At 36.9% G+C, this 17,088-nt stretch overlaps 1 protein-coding gene across 13 annotated transcripts in view; it reads right to left on the bottom strand.

The window, feature by feature from the left end:
* Positions 1-2,198: 2,198 nt before the first annotated feature.
* The window catches only part of HDAC9 (histone deacetylase 9), a 1,049,156-nt gene continuing 1,034,266 nt past the window's right edge, over positions 2,199-17,088 (bottom strand). For 7 of the 13 annotated variants that reach the window (XM_070787175.1, XM_070787181.1, XM_070787176.1 and 4 more), the window contains one exon: positions 2,201-8,604. In XM_070787175.1, coding sequence (XP_070643276.1) covers positions 8,565-8,604 — 40 coding nt within the window. In that variant the 3' untranslated portion in view covers positions 2,201-8,564. Of the gene's footprint in view, positions 8,605-17,088 lie in introns of all 13 variants that reach the window. The other 6 variants (XM_070787187.1, XM_070787178.1, XM_070787189.1 and 3 more) reach the window with 3 other exon arrangements.

Raw genomic sequence — 17,088 nt, 5'->3', positions numbered from 1 at the left:
CATACAATTCTAACCTCAAAACTCTGGCAAAATTGCTTTTGCAGTTATATGGGAGGGAAATTTAATGAAATTTTCATTTCTTTTATATAGTTGTATCACCAATTTTCTTGCTCTTTTCAATGCTATTACAAAAAACACTGAATATATGTGACACAGTAAGCATTCAGTGAATGTTAATTACACTGGATAAAACAGTTTGGGCAGCAGTAAAGTAAATGGGCTTTTTTCTGGCATGTGATTCTCAGTTTCCTCATCTATTAATTTACTCCACTCACAAGAATGTTTTGAGATTTAAATAGGAACACAGGGTAAATTTTTAATAAATATTATTTCTTTAAGAATAAATGAAACAACTAAGACAAATGTTTAGCAAAGAGAAAAAAATAATGTACTAAAAATATACATTCTTGAAACAACCACATTTAACATGGATATAAAGTCTTCATATACAATTAAGAATAAATATTCATAAATATATAATTTAAGGTATTTTTACTAATTAAGTTGATATATACTATCACATTTTAAATTTTTTAAGCTTTCTGGAGGAAAAACAAAGAATATATGTGGGAGTATATAAAAATTTGTACTATGTATGTTTTGAATACAGAATTAATAGTGGCTTTTCTAGATATACTAAGAACTTTAAATTTGAGTTGATCTAACATAAATGCAAGATTTATTTCCAGTTTTTAAAAAAGATTTTAAAAAGGGAATTCATTCATCTCCTTCCCTGACTCTTGTTTCCCTATTTTTAGGACATCTGAAAGAAGAGCTATCCATTTTCTCTGAAGTACTTATTAGGATATGTGGTGAATCATCCATTTGTGGTCACCTGGGAGAATCACAGAAATTGATATTAACATTAATATACAAAGCTAAGCAGTAATTATAATATTTGGAAGTATTTTAACCTAACTCTAAAAGTAAACATTCATTCTTATTTTTTACTTATACTCCACCTTTTCAATTGCTATCATTTCACTGTAAAAACTTAAAGCAAAGAACCATGAAGTAACATTTGCCATTTGACAAATCTGATTAAACCAAAGGTGTTTATCATTGAAACTGACTCTACCCACCCACTCCATCTCAAGTTTACTTTCTGTTAGACAAAATATTACTATCTTTTCCCAGAAGGAACCCAAACCATTGTCCATTGGAAACAGTTATGTTTTAGGCTGTTAAACATTGCAGGGGGTTATAAAATACAAAAATAAGTGTTGGTGTTGGAATGGATTTCAAGAGTTTTTGGAATATGTATTCCGAAGACATCTTAGAGTTCTTGACCAGATTAAAGAAAGATGTTGTAATAAGGAGGGGAAAAAATGTTTTGTAACTTGTACTTACCTAGTTGCAATTACTAGATCCATTTAAAATGATAATTTAATAAAATCATAAGGTTAGCAGAGAATGAACAGTCTATTCTTAAGGTTACTCATAGCTTTATACTTAAAGAATGCTTTCAGTATGCCGTCTTTGACATACCATGTTTGCTGTTTGGAGGGAGGACAGGCTTTAGAGCTAAACAGACACAGGTAAGGATTTAATCTTCTTATTGTCAATGGACAAGTAAACAAGTAGCCTTTCCTTGCTCCATGCTCTCATCTGTAAATGGGAGTAATACATGATGTGGAGGTCATGTGATGGATAATAGAATTTGGTACAGTGCTCAGTAGAGTAACGGGCACGTAGTAGTAGTAGTTTAGTTGCTAAGTTGGGTCCAACGCTTGTGACCCATGGACTGTAGCCCGCCAGGCTCCTCTGTCCCGGGGATCTCCCAGGCAAGAATACTGGAGTGGGTTGCCATTTCCTTCTCCAGGGGATCTTCCTGACCCAGGGATTGAACCCATGATTCCTCTATTACAGGTGGTCTCCTGTATTGTAGGGGGATTCTTTAATGACTGAGCCACTGGGGAAGCCAACAGGCACATAGTTGGTGCTTAATCACTGTTAGCTATCAATATTATTATTTACCCTAACCAGAAACTTACATTCAAATAGCAACTCCGTTTTAATTTACTTTTTCTTCTTTGGTGAATTCTCATAGTATTATAAAGGGAATTTACTTGCAAATAACATTTTAGCGTTTTGAAAGTGGAGCAGCTATATGGCACAGTAATTTATAATTAGTAATATTTATTCAACAAATATTTGTTAAACAGCTAGTATTCAGAGTTTAATTGTAGGCACTACCGAGGTAGAAAAATAAGAACACTTTTATTTCAAATAGGTTTTATTCACTCTACAACTAGAGGAAGGTCTAGTTCAGTAGAAAACACAAGACAAAAAGGAGAGCTTTCATATTCTTTGAAGGAGAATCATGACGTTAACATCATCAACAATAATCTGGAACACACCATTGGCTTTTCCATTTAGTATTTTGAAATACAAAAGAAAAGGAATCAGAAGGTGAATAGTCCATGAGCATATTCAACAATGGTATTGTTATTAGGTATTAATCCTTTATTAGATAATTATTTTTCACATCTGGGAAAACATCACTGGCAGCACAATTTTAAGAAAAGTTTGGCAACATGTATTTTTCTCAGCAGTTCTGGATGACAGATTTTAGTGAATGCTAGCCAAAAAAATTAAGGGCAAAACCACTGGTGCACAGAAGACAACAAACTGATCTTATTACAGAAACAGATAGCAGACCACAATATAAAAGACATTTTAATTTTACACCAAGCCAGAAACTCCAGATTGATTGGCATACACATCAACAAGCCTGGTCAGTGTTTAATCATGAGAGTGACAAGTATTGATTTCCTGCCTGCTCTGCCCACCTTATTTAAAAAATATCAGGATATTTGCTTTCAAATGACACAAACTGCCAAGGCTATAATCTACAGAATGACCACTCACTGTTAACAGCATGCCTGTTTATGCCCAGTCGCCACTGAAAAGACAATTACATATCACCCAACTGTGCAGCTAGACGTTGACACTGCTTACCCAGAAAGAGTTTAGGAATCTTACAATTTAGGAAGAGCATATGAAGATTTTTAATCTAAAAACAGTCTTTGCATACCCAAGGAAGTGCCATTCCTCTTCAGATTTTAGAGTTCTTAATTCCTATATTAAAAAAAAAAACACACAAATAACAAAAAATCTATTCTACTTCTACTCAGTTTTAATAAAAGCAGTAGTCAAAAATTGTTGCAAGATCTCTAACCAAATGTCATAAAATGCCAACTCCAAAAAAGGGCACCACGTTGAAGCCTAAAGGGCATGACTACAATGTCCCACAAAACATTTGACCCTCCTTCCTTGATGTTGCAACATTTGCTTCTAACATGCCTAAGGCCTAAACAGAAATAAAAGAACTCTGGATTGCTTTGAATAGTCTGTAAATATCTTGCTTCCAAATTATATTGATTTAAAATTTCTCCTTTGCCATTTTTTTCTTCAGGTTGGAGTTTATGCTTGTGGGTTTGACTCATAAAACATCATCTAAAAGACAAGAAAAGTCTATGTACAATCTTCTCTGCGTGATAACTAGCACAACACAATTAGGTAGTACCAAGAACAGTGGAAAACTGCATTTAAGACAAAAAGAAAAATTCTGTGTTAATGAAGCAAATGACAGGTCCAGAGCTGTAGATCCAAACACAATAACTTGATTTATCTCTTGAGAATAGCAATAAGTCAAGTGGTTCTTGAAGAGAAAGATAAAAGAGAGTATGTACTAGAGTGTTTATATATTATAAAATGCCAGTACCTAGTGATGTCATAGGAAATAAGTTGCCAAGGTTGCTTCTACTGAGGAAACAAATTTAAGAAAATATTCTGATAGTTTCGATATGGCAATTTGGTATTGGCAGTTGGACAAGGGAAGGAGGGGAGGGGTGGAAAGGAAATTATTGGTTAGAAAGATTGGCACTGTATGGTGAATTTACCACATATTTGCTAAATGTTCCAGTTTGAGAATTAAGATGGTTTGAGAAGTTATTACAACCCTGTTACCCTATCATTGAGGTCAAGCAGAAGCAGCCCCAGATCAAAAGTGTAAGGTTCACTTGTCTGACCCAGCTATTTCCAGAATGTCAGTAACTTTGACTCAGTTGTTGCATAAACCATTACATAGAACCTGCCAGGTGTACCACAGGCAAAACAAACTACAGTTGATTTGGAGAAATCAAGTTCTGTAGGCCTTTGTCAGTATACCATGTTCATCTAAAAACTTCATACTTTGGTCACAAGACAATCATGCTGTGCTTCACAAAGCATTTGATGGAGTAAAAACAAGCTGTTGGGAGGCAAAAGGTAAGATTTTCAATGTAAATATGACCAGGAAAAGAAGCCACATGCAGGCACGTATGTACTTTAGTGAGGGTGTTGATGAAAGTGATGTAGTACTCATAATACTTCATTCAAAAGGCAGTAGACAGGACAAAATAGTGCTGGAAACCAAAATATAATTGTGTCCTTTGGGAACACAGGACATATTTGATGATGATCATGACCATGCTGATGATCAATTTTGAAGACAACAAAATGCCTTCATTTCTTAGCGTACACCATCTGGTTTTCATTTCTTTTGAAGATGAAAATGCCCTCCTATGGATTGGCTCAGCAGGTGTGTTGTTTCCTACTACTACTTTAAAAAAAAATTTACTCAGTAAGTGATTTCATTCCTGAATCAGGAAAAGAAGATAGATGCTGCTAGAAATGACAATGTCAAACTCATGACAGTGATTATTTCAAGCTCAGAATGAATCACTTTTAAGACAGGAACCTTTGGTTTATTTGTTTTGCGGCTATTAGGCATTTAATACTTCCACTGATACAGAGTAAACTTTCTAAAGATAAATAGTAAAAAAAAAAAAAAAAAAAATTTAAATTGTCCTAAAATAAATGCTAGGATAAAAAATAAGTATGAAAATGCTGATTGGAGAGAAATTGTCTCCCAGGAGAACTTCCACATGATCACTTTATATCCATATGGAATCTTCAAAGAATCCTAGTAAATCCACAGAGCTTTGGGGAAATCCTTCTGAATTAAAATGGTACTGAATTGTTGGGGAAGACCAGTCTTTTAGTCTTTGAAATCTTTCCGTGAGGAGCTGTCCTGCTTTCAAATCTACCATGTTGCCAGTGAGAGGTGTGGGAGAATTTTGCAAAGGTTTATAGTCAAAACCAAAGGTATGATTTCAATTTATACAGTTGATCATGGAAATGTAACTTGCAGTAGTTTTTTCATAAGTATCTGTTTTCTCCAAAAGCTGACTTTTGTCTCCACTATTGATGTCATTGTTGTTCAGTTGCTATGTCATGTCTGACTCTTTGTGACCCCATGGACTGCAGCACACCAGGCTTCCCTGTCCTTCCCTATCTCCCGGAGTTTGCTCAAACTGATATCCATTGATCCAGTGATCCCATCCAACCATCTCATGCTGTTTTCCCTTCTCTAGCTGTCAGTCTTTCCCAGCATCAGGGTCTTTTCCAATGAGTCAGCTCTTCACATCAGGTGGCCAAAGTATTGATGTTGTAAATTTGTTAAAATATTTAAAAATATTTCATCTCAAAATGTTTTCACCTACTAAGCAATGATTAAATAGCCTCTATTATCACTTGAGTTCCATTTCATTTTACTTATTTAATAAAACTGGATTTCAATTTAATATATAATCCCAGATTTTACAATTGAGAAGATTTTCTTACATTTTCATTTTGTACCTATTATCAAATCTTATTACACTCCTTGTATTGTTTACTAGTAGATTTTGCAAAAACATTTATTTTTATCCCTCATATATGAGTTGTTATAAGATTGTGAGAAAGCCTATGTAATTATCCTTCAAAGCAGGGAATAGAAAGAGACATATTATTGATAATGCTTACAGAAGAGTTTTTCTAACAGCCTCTTACTGGGAATTCTTGTGAGCAATAAAAATGAAATGTGTAAGTGAAGGAAACTATACCAAGAGAAACTACCTGTTCTAAAAAATGCTGTTCTATTTCAAAAGAAGTACTGATATTCTCCAAAAGCCTCCATTCTGTTCCTGAGGGCTACACGCCATCTTGTAACGGTACAATCAAAAAGCACTGGCATTTGGTTCTTACAACTACATTCAGCTGTGATTAATCCTCTCCATAGTTTATCTGCCTCTCTGTGTATCCTAAAGACTCTAACTGCAACCAACTGGGTCCTGTATCACGTGGAAGGCTGTGTGATTAACTCATTAATGTTTAAGGTTTTAAATCTTAAAAGCCATGGCGATGTGCTAGTGATTTGGCTTTATCAGACTGATGGCTGTGTGTAATGTTTAAGGTAAAATTATTGTAGGAAACTTCAGTAAATTAGTATGTTTGCATTATACCGTTTCATTTTCTTATTCAAAGTCTAAAAAAAATATCTGGCAGGACTGAGAGGAATATTAGAGATTTGTAATTACAAAGTTGATTTTAAAAAGTCACAATTATGTTTCCAATTACAATATGATATAGCTTTCCTTTTTAAAGGGAGGGGGGATGTGCCCTTTTTTTTTTTTTTTTTTTAAGCCTTTGGTTTCTTTAAGTAAATCTCCTTAAGCAATTACAGCAAAAATAGCAAGAGCTAGCAAATATGATTGGCATGAATTTCTCTAAAAATATCATGAAAAAAAATTCATTACTATTGTGAATCTAGATTGACCTTACCCTTATGCAATGAAAGTAATTTTTAACTAATACTGAGTTACATTCCATTTCAGATTTCCTATTTCAAAGAGTGTCTCAAATTTCTAAGATGTTAAACCAAGTATCGAGCCATTTTTGTATATGTAATAAAAGTCTTTAAAATTAAAATGGTAATCCTAAGAAAACCAAATGCATGAAAAATATGGTCTGACTGTATAACAAAAGGGAGTTATATAATTCTACTTGAGTGAAATCTTTCATCTTTGATTTACAGGTTGGAGTCCTCTTTAACTAAAACCATATTGTTCCATATCTTTCGTATCATGGCCTTCCCTAAAACCTTGTTTTAATTAAGGTTTCTTTCAGATTTTTGAATAAAAGCATGACAATCTTCACTTATGGCTTTAATATATCCTTTGAGTTAGGAAAATATATAAAAAGAAACATCAACTCTTTGAAAGCATCGTCAGATATTAAATACTGTGAGGTATTCTACATCAATGTCTTTAGGTGTTTGAGTTATACACTGAAATAGAATAAGGGGAGGTAGGGGGATAACCTACTTATATTTAATAAGTTGCTTTTAATCTCGGAAATAAATGTCCTTTATTTTTTGCCTTTGACACTAAGGCAACATGTGTAAAGGTTAAGTTTGTGTTGTGTTTTTTTCACATGAAGGCACAATTTCAAGGTTAACTCAATTTTAGGTGACTTCAAATAGGCAATGCCTTCATTAACACATTTCAAAGATCTGGAAAATTCAGTAACATTGCTTAGACCATATTTACCCTCAGTGGTTTTACAGCTAAAAGAATACATCAGACTAAGCAATTGTGTTACCCTGGGAAGTTAAAAAAAAATAATAAACTAAATTCACAAAGCTCCTGAGTAATTGGGGAGATTGTGGGTAATCCTCACTTTTTTTTTTTTTTTTTTTTGGAAGGAAGGATGAAAGGCAAGAAGAAAGGAAGTGATGGAAGACTAAAGTAAAAGTAAGAGAAGTTCTTGATAGATTTGGAACAAATTAAGATGGCCTTTGAAAAGACACACACTTTTTCAAAGACAGTTAAAATACTCCATGGAACATATGCTCAGAGCTACTGTCCTCAGAGCAAGAAATGTACATTAGGGGGAGGGCGCAAGGGGGATGGGCAGGAGGGAGCCATCATCCCAAATGAACTGCAAAGTTCCTGTGTCAGAACACAGAGAGGGAGGAATGTTACGCAAGGGGCATGACTTCTCAAAAAATTACATACAATATGTGACATGCCTTTGCCACTGGACTTTGAGATACTGCGTGTTTTATTCCCCTGAAAAAAGCCGCATCTCAGTTCCTCCATGTTGGACTCTTACTAGCAAGAGTTGAACCACGTGTTAAAACAAAGGCCAAAAACAAACAGAACAAAACAAAACAAATCCCGTGATCTGTCAGGAATTGCTATCCGTTCATAGCTGAAAGCAAATCCTGTAAACAATTTAAGACTGTCTGACAAAAAATTACCCAATAAAAATCTGATCAGAATGTCAGGAATGAGTATTTCTCAGGTTTTGCCCAAAATTTCACTGGCTGTTGTAGCATCTGTAATTAACAGTATCTAATGCTGTGTTGCATGTTTCTAGTTCATACTTTGGGCCTGGGAGTGGGTTACCCAGCATATTAAAAGCATGCTGGAAGCAGTTTCTTCCAATCGTGGTTTACTGTAACTTTAGAATCACAGCGGTTACTTTTAAGGAATCTTTAATGCCCTTTCAAGTCCATCCAAAGAACAAGTGAAGCTGCTGTTCAGAATTTTGTGCCCAGTGTTTATGTTCCATCGAATCTGTGCCACCCAGGCAGCAGACAAGACATGTCTGAAGGTGCTGGGTGGTGGGGGGATACACAATGATGTCACACACAGGAAATATCGGGGGTGGGGGGCTGGGGAGGACTTGGCACTTCACAAGGCTGGCTCCTCTTCCATAGGCTCACCAGCAGTTCTGTAAAAATAAACAGGCAATCAGAATACAGCATGAGAGTACACAATGACATTGTAGATTTTCATGCATAATCAAAGCTGATTTTTCAGCTCTCTCTGATGTTTATTTGTGTTATTCAGTTATCCATAAATAGAGTTTCTTTCCTAGGAAGTATAAACAAATGTCAAGTGGAAAAACATTTTCGATCCAAGCAATCATTGGAAATGTTCCTGTTTATATTAAAACATGTCAGAATATTTTATAACTCTAGATTGCAAAATGTTCATGTTTTGTGTCTCATACAGTCCAATAATTTATTGAAAAAATTAACAATATTTTATTTTAGGAGCAATTGCAGTGATTTCCTATGGAACCAGTTTGCTAACGAGAGCAAAGGACCTAGCTAGCTTCTGAGGGAGACTCACCAGGGTTCTGGTTTTTGCTTCTGTTCTTTCATAACTGGATTGGCTGCCTGCCGGAGGCATTTCAAATCAAATTCTGAATTTGATTAGCAAATCGCTGCTACAGACCCAACGTTTTTACAAGAAATGCACTATCGTAGTGTGTAAATAGTTTTTATTCAGCATCATCTGTGGGGTGTTCTGCTCCGGCAAAACCAAAACTAATTGCTTGAAAATTTATACTTGAGATTTAGCCTTAATTTACTAACACTCTGAGGGTGTTTCAAGGCAAACTTTTAGAATGATTTTTAATTTAGTCAAAAGGACAAACTGTAGCCGGAATCCAAATACATTGAGGGAGCTGGGTTGCTGGGGGAAGAACATTGGGGTCTGAGATGTCGGGAGAACCAAGTATGAGTCTGAGCTCTGCAATTTGCTAATACCGCAACTGCTAATGTTGTAACTATACTTCTGTGAGGCTGTGGTTTCATGTTTAAAACCCTGAGAAAAAAAGACGTTCCTTACAAAATTAGTGAAGGTTAAAAAATGTAGTAAAATTAACTTCTAAACAATATATACTACGAGACAGTAGTTACTTAATGCTTTGGATTTGTCCCTTCATCATCTAACATAAGCATAAAACTGTGTTGAACGGTACAGAGTTATGCCTGTGCTCCCATAAGGAAACACAATAATTGGATGACAGTTCTCTCTCGATGGTGGAATAACAGGTAGGTGGTTTTAATTTTCTTTTTCATACGGTTTATCTAATTGCCAATATTCTGTAATGCATTACTTTCATATTAGAATGTTTGTTAATGAAGGCAAATGAACAATTAGGTGTGTTGTTTCATACATATAAAGAAAAAAGATTTCTATATGTATCAATAAAGTAGCTGCCATTTTAATTTAGCATTTTTAAAATAAATTTAAAACATTAAAAGATTTTATCCATGGAACAGTAAAACATTTTAATGCATCCACAAAAGAATGAGAAATGTTAGGTATTCATTATTATTTAAAAAGGATATCCAAATGAGTCTATGTGGAATATTTAGAAAAATTCTTAGAGAAGTTATAGCCTGTCCAAGAGTATATTGGATAAGGAGGTTGTGAGAAACTGTTTAGACCTGCTATATAATGTAAAGGGTTTTTAAATGAGTCACAAGTCATCCTGTAGTAAAATCTTTCCAAAGTAAAATTAGCAGCATTCCCAGAAGAAAAGGAAAACAGTTGGGTAAGTAAGCTAATTTATTCATAAACATGTGATCATATTTACATGTGAGAATACATGGATTATATAGGTATATAATCCTCAAATCAGATACTTCAACAGACTGAACTTTTGTATTATTTCCAAGCTTTATTGAGATACAGTTTGTTGATTACAAGTTAAAGGCAATGTGATGATTTGATACACATATATATTATGAAATGCTTACCATAATAACATAGTCTTCACCTCCTATAATTACCATTTTTGTTGCTATGGTGAGAACATTTAAGATTATCATAGCAAATTGTGAGTGTACAATATAGCATTGTTAGCTATAAGTCATCATGCTGTGTATCAGATCCCCAGCAGTTAGACATCTTATAACTGGAAGCTTCCACATTCTGAGCAGCATTGTCCCATTTCCCTTATGTCCCAGCCCTTGGTAACTTTCAGTCTACTATTTCTATGAGTTTAACATTTTCTTCCAGTTTTATTGAAAAGTAATTGATATACCTCACTGTGTAAGTTGAAGGTATACAGCACGATAGTTTGATTGACATATATAGTGAAATTATTACCACAGTAGTTAAGGTAATATCCATCGCCTCATATAGAGTTCAATTTTTTTTTTATTTTATATATAAGTGAGATCATACAGCATTTATATTTCTCTGTCTTATATCACTTAGCATAATGCTCCCAAGTTTCACCCACGTTGAACCATTTTTTTATGGCTGAATAATATTCTATTTTATGTATACACCACATTTTCTTATCTAGGCTATTTTAAATAACCCTGCAATGAACATTCGAGTACAGCGGTCCTTTCACTTTGAGCCATTTACATTTAAAATAATTATTAATAGTTAATAAGTTCAGTTCAGTCGCTCAGTCGTGTCCAACTCTTTGCGACCCCATGAATTGCAGCACACCAGGCCTCCCTGTCCATCGCCGACTCCCAGAGTTCGCTCAGACTCACGTCCATCGAGTCGGTGATGCCATCCAGCCATCTCATTCTCTGTTGTCCCCTTCTCCTCCTGCCCCCAATCCCTCCCAGCATCAGGGTCTTTTCCAATGAGTCAACTCTTCTCATGAGGTGGCCAAAGTATTGGAGTTTCAGCTTTAGCATCAGTCCTTCCAATGAACACCCAGGACTTATCTCCTTCAGAATGGACTGGTTGGATCTCCTTGCAATCCAAGGGACTCTCAAGAGTCTTCTCCAACACCACAGTTCAAAAGCATCAATTCTTCGGCGCTCAATTTTCTTCACAGTCCAACTTTCACATCCATACATGACCACTGGAAAAACCACATCCTTGACTAGATGGACCTTTGTTGGCAAAGTAATGTCTCTGCTTTTGAATATGCTATCTAGGTTGGTTATAACTTTCCTTCAAAGGAGTAAGCGTCTTTTAATTTCATGGCTGCAGTCACCATCTGCAGTGATTTTGGAGCCCCCAAAAGTAAAGTCTGACACTGTTTCCCCATCTATTTCCCATGAAGTGATGGGATCAGATGCCATGATCTTCGTTTTCTGAATGGTGAGCTTTAAGCCAGCTTTTTCACTCTCCTCTTTCACTTTCATCAAGAGGCTTTTTAGTTCCTCTTCACTTTCTGCCATAAGGGTGGTGTTATCTGCATATCTGAGGCTATTGATATTTCTCCCAGCTATCTTGATTCCAGCTTGGGCTTCTTCAAGCTCAGCATTTCTCATGATGGACTCTGCATATAAGTTAAATAAGCACGGTGACAATATACAGCCTTGACGTACTCCTTTTCCTATTTGGAACCAGTCTGTTGTTCCATGTCCAGTTCTAACTGTTGCTTCCCGACCTGCATATAGGTTTCTCAAGAGGCAGGTCAGGTGGTCTGGTATTCCCATCTCTTTCAGAATTTTCCACAGTTGATTGTGATCCACACAGTCAAAGGCTTTGGCATAGTCAATAAAGCAGAAATAGATGTTTTTCTGGAACTCTCTTGCTTTTTCCATGATCCAGCAGATGTTGGCAATTTGATCTCTGGTTCCTCTGCCTTTTCTAAAACCAGCTTGAACATCAGGAAGTTCACGGTTCACATATTGCTGAAGCCTGGCTTGGAGAATTTTGAGCATTACTTTACTAGCATGTGAGTTGAGTGCAATTGTACGGTAGTTTGAGCATTCTTTGGCATTGCCTTTCTTTGGGATTAGAATGAAAACTGACCTTTTCCAGTCCTGTGGCCACTGCTGAGTTTTCCAAATTTGCTGGCATATTGAGCACAGCACTTTCAAAGCATCATCTTTCAGGATTTGAAATAGCTCAACTGGAATTCCATCACCCCCACTAGCTTTGCTCGTAGTGATGCTTTCTAAGGCCCACTTGACTTCACATTCCAGGATGTCTGGCTCTAGGTGAGTGAGCACATCCTCGTGATTATCTGGGTCATGAAGATCTTTTTTGTATAGTTCTTCTGTATATTCTTGCCACCTCTTAATATCTTCTGCTTCTGTTAGGTCCATACCATTTCTGTCCTTTATCGAGCCCATCTTTACATGAAATGTTCCCTTGGTATCTCTAATTTTCTTGAAGAGATCTCTAGTCTTTCCCATTCGGTTGTTGTCCTCTATTTCTTTGCATTGATTGCTGAAGAAGGCTTTCTTATCTCTCCTAGTTAATAATTTACTGCCACCATATAGTTGTACTTTATTTTTTTCCCTCTTTTGATGCCTTCCTTTAAAATTGATGATTTTTCCATAGTGGTATGCTTTAATTCCTTTCTCTTTATCTACTATAGGTTCTTGTGTTGTGGTTAACCTGAGGCTTACTTGAAATATTTTATAGATAATAACAGTCTAATTTTATCCTGTTAATAAATTTAATTGCATATAAAACATATACTTTCACTCCTCTCTCTAGTTTTTTTTGATGTCATGATTTATACTTTTTTGCTATTGTTTATCCATTAATAAATTACTATAGCTATTTAATACATAGGGAAACAGTAGAAACAGTGTCAGACTTTAATTTTGGGGGCTCCAAAATCACTGCAGATGGTGACTGCAGCCATGAAATTAAAAGACGCTTACTCTTTGGAAGAAAAGTTATGACCAACCTAGATAGCATATTCAAAAGCAGAGACATTACTTTGCCAACAAAGGTCTGTTCAGTCAAGGCTATGGTTTTTCCTGTGGTCATGTATGGATGCGACAATTGGACTGTGAAGAAAGCTGAGCATCGAAGAATTGATGCTTTTGAACTGTGGTGTTGAAGAAGACTCTTGAGAGTCCCTTGGACTGCAAGGAGATCCAACCTGGCCATTCTAAAGGAGATCAGCCCTGGGTGTTCTTTGGAAGGACTGATGCTAAAGCTGAAACTCCAATACTTTGGCCACCTCATGCGAAGAGTTGACTCATTGGAAAAGACCCTGATGCTGGGAGGGATTGGGGGCAGGAGGAAAAGGGGACGACAGAGGATGAGATTGCTGGATGGCATCACCGACTCGATGGACGTGAGTTTGAGTGAAACTCTGTGAGATGGTGATGGACAGGGAGGCCTGGCGTGCTGCGATTCATGGGGTCGCAAAGAGTCGGACACGACTGAGCGACTGAACTGAACTGATAGCTATTTAAAATATTTTTGTACTTTAGCCTTTAAACAGAGTTGTGTTTAACACACCACCATATTATAGTATGAGTATCCTGCAACTGACTATATACTTAGCTTAACCAGTGTGTTGTATATTTTCATGGTAGTAATTATTGTACTATGTTTTCAGTGTGAAGAACTCTTTTTCAGCACTTCTTGAAAGAAAAGTCTTGTGGTGATGAACTATATCAGCTTTCTTCTTTTTGTTCGGGAAAGTCTATCTCCCCTTTATTTCTATGGACAACTTTGGCAGGTAAAGTCTTCTGGTTGGCAGTTTTTGTTTTTTTTTTTCTTTCAGCACTTTGGATACATCATCCCACTCACTCCCATGGATGAAGGGTCTCACCACAGGGGTGAGCATGGCAGTAGAGATTTGTGATGCAAGCCAGGCTGGGGGTGTGCAGGTACACAGCTGGAGGAGCAAGCAGAAGTTGAGATTCAGGCCAGTAACAAGAGACAGGCTGAATGCTGAAAGCCCAGAGGCATCTGAGGGGGCCTTGGCTGTCAGCACGGATGTCCTTGATTGCAGGTCTTGCTGGATGCACACGCAGCATTGAAGGCTCGTAATGGGGCTGACAGTGTGGACATGCACAGGTTGGCATCCTGGACTTGCACAGCCACAGAGGCTGGGGCTGGCCACTGCTAAGGGTCCCAGGCTATATGTGTGGTGGGGAGGGAGCAAGGAGAAACTCAGGCTATTGATGACCATGGAGGTGAAAACCAGTGAGGGGCAAATCTCAGTGGAGAAATCTGCAGGGAGTTGAAAGTGGCTGTACTGGGCACTGGTTTCTTCCATGGTGGAAGCTGGGCTCCTTGTAGAGCAAGTCCCTGGGAACGATGGCTGCTCCCACTGCAGGACTGCTGCTGGTAGGCCCGCTGCCCTCCTTCCCTGTCCCTAGTCATCTCATACATCTCAGCGTTGCTGATCTCTGGGTGAAGTGAAACTGAAGTGGGTCTTTCCTGCAGTGTCCCAGAAAGCTGGGGAAGCCAGTCATGCTGTTCTCCCTTTGTTGGTGAGGGAACCTTCTCCTTCCTGGTGCTGAGCAATGCCAGCCTGGAGGATGGGCTGACACAGACAAAATGAAGCTCTTTTGTCCAGTTATTCTCAGGTTTTTTGTTCTGCTCTGTTGCAGGTGTTTCTAAAGTGGACACCTAAGCTCTCCCAGGGCTGTTTCTGTTCATGGAGAGCAGTCTAATTATTGATCTCTGGTGTGTGTGTGTGGGAGGGGTGGGGAACAGAGGCTCAGTTTTTCTGTCATCTTAGTGACAATACTCCCTCCATCTGAATTTTCCTACTTCTAACCCAAAACCACACCAACATAATCATTCCCCTGCATCTAGCACTTAATTGTAGCAGGAATTTCAGACTGTGGTGAGTAGAGAATGTCTCAGGGGTCAAAGAAGTAAAGAGCACATATCTGCCTTGGGTGGAAGATGTGTGAGTTCTCCAGGCATTTATCCTAGACTCTGAGGAGGTAAGCAAAGTGTCTTCAGCACAAACCATTCACTGCAGAATGAAGTTGCTTCTGTTAAAACATGAAGGCTTTGAGGTACAATATAAAAAGCTTGCTATCAAGATACTTATCTTCACTATCCTCTCTCCAAAGTCATTTTATATTAACCGCTTTTGGGAAAATAGTTAATTTACATTCTGATGAAATGAATACACACAACCAGCCAAATCTCTGTGTCTTAAAACACAGTAGTTGGAAAATATCCTGGATTTCAAGGCAGATGCCATGTGTTGAGGTCCCAGCTCTGCCATTTTCCAAAATTTACCTGTAAGTCATGGTCTCTTTAAAACTGAAATAATAATCTGTGATCTGCTCTCTGGGTGTTCTCATATCCATAGCTCTCAGTGGATACAGTATTATCGTTACTTAACCCCTATTACATGTCTACATATTCTTTTAAGTTAAGAAATCATCTTCAAAGTGAACTGGTTAGAGATGACCCTTAAGTGTCTGTTTTTGGTACTCTGGAAACGTGGGGGCTCTCCACTTTAATCTTCTATGGACAGATACCAGGTTTACCTCGATTAACAGAAACACAGTTGTGGTGAGAGATGGGTGAAAGGGAGAGATTTCTTCAGTATATGGATTTAATTCCATTTGCAATTAGGTGAGGTGGAGATACAGAAAAGTCATGAATAACTGTAAAATAAAACCTTCAAAGATAAATTTTTGTATAATAGTTCAGCTGGCTGAAAGACATAAACTTCTACAACAATAAGTAGAAGTGAACACAGTCCTCTATTGCTGAAGGCCAAAGATTTCATACATTAAAGATCAGTTTAGTCCAGCAATCACAAGTTAATTTACAAAACTAAAAAAGCAGAAAGAATTTGAGACAAGACATAGCATAAAATTAAATTCTTGTATTTTTCCTTAAAGGGGTATTTAGTTTCCTATGATTTTTAAAGCAGCATTTGTTAATTTATGTTAATGTTATTTTTAAGACACATTTCCTCTTGGTTTATTGATTTAATTTAATCCCTGTACTTTCCTCTTCCTCCTCCAAGGTAAGCAATCTAATTCTTGTTATGTACATTGTTCTGTTCATAGGATTCCTTAAAGTTACATATTATTGTTTTATGGACATATATTTTCATTTTATATAAATTTTATCTGTAAATTTTATCATTTCTGTTGTGTAATTTTCTCACCGAGTACTACATTCATTATATAAACATCACCGTATGCAGTTATCGTTATCTAGTCTGTAGCAGCCAAGTAATACATGGCATCTCCTTGATGGTGTAACCTTCACATTTTGGCCTTCGTTCTTCCAATAATGGACACTGGGTTTGATGATTCCCTTCTTACCTATCATGAAGAAGCTGTAGTGAACTTCTTAGTACATGTAATTACCCTGGATGAGAATGTCTTCAGTATTCATTTCTAGGAGCAAGATTACCAGGTTATTTGCTTTGTGTTGACTAAAATGGTAGTAAACTGCTTTCCAGAATTCTGCCATAGTTCACTGTGAGAGCTCCAAAGCCTCACATCTCCACCAATGCCGGCACACTCCTCAGACTACGGAGATTTTCAGTGATTAAAGAAATAATTCTATGGAGTATCTATGATACACCCCTGGCTCTGTTCTATGTACGAGAGGTATAGGGGAGACAGTACTGATAGAACAGAAGGACCTGATCTAATTTGGGTATTAATAGTCAGTGAAAATTCTCCAGGAAGAGGAAGTGATATTTGATCTGAGCTCTAAAAGGTAAGCTGGAGGACAATGTGAAAGCCAGTGAAGGGTC

Source organism: Bos indicus, chromosome 4 (assembly GCF_029378745.1).
Source record: "Bos indicus isolate NIAB-ARS_2022 breed Sahiwal x Tharparkar chromosome 4, NIAB-ARS_B.indTharparkar_mat_pri_1.0, whole genome shotgun sequence".
Taxonomy (NCBI): Eukaryota; Metazoa; Chordata; class Mammalia; order Artiodactyla; family Bovidae; genus Bos; species Bos indicus.
The sequence above is the reverse complement of the archived record's forward strand: the minus strand, read 5'-3'. Positions and strand labels throughout refer to the sequence as shown.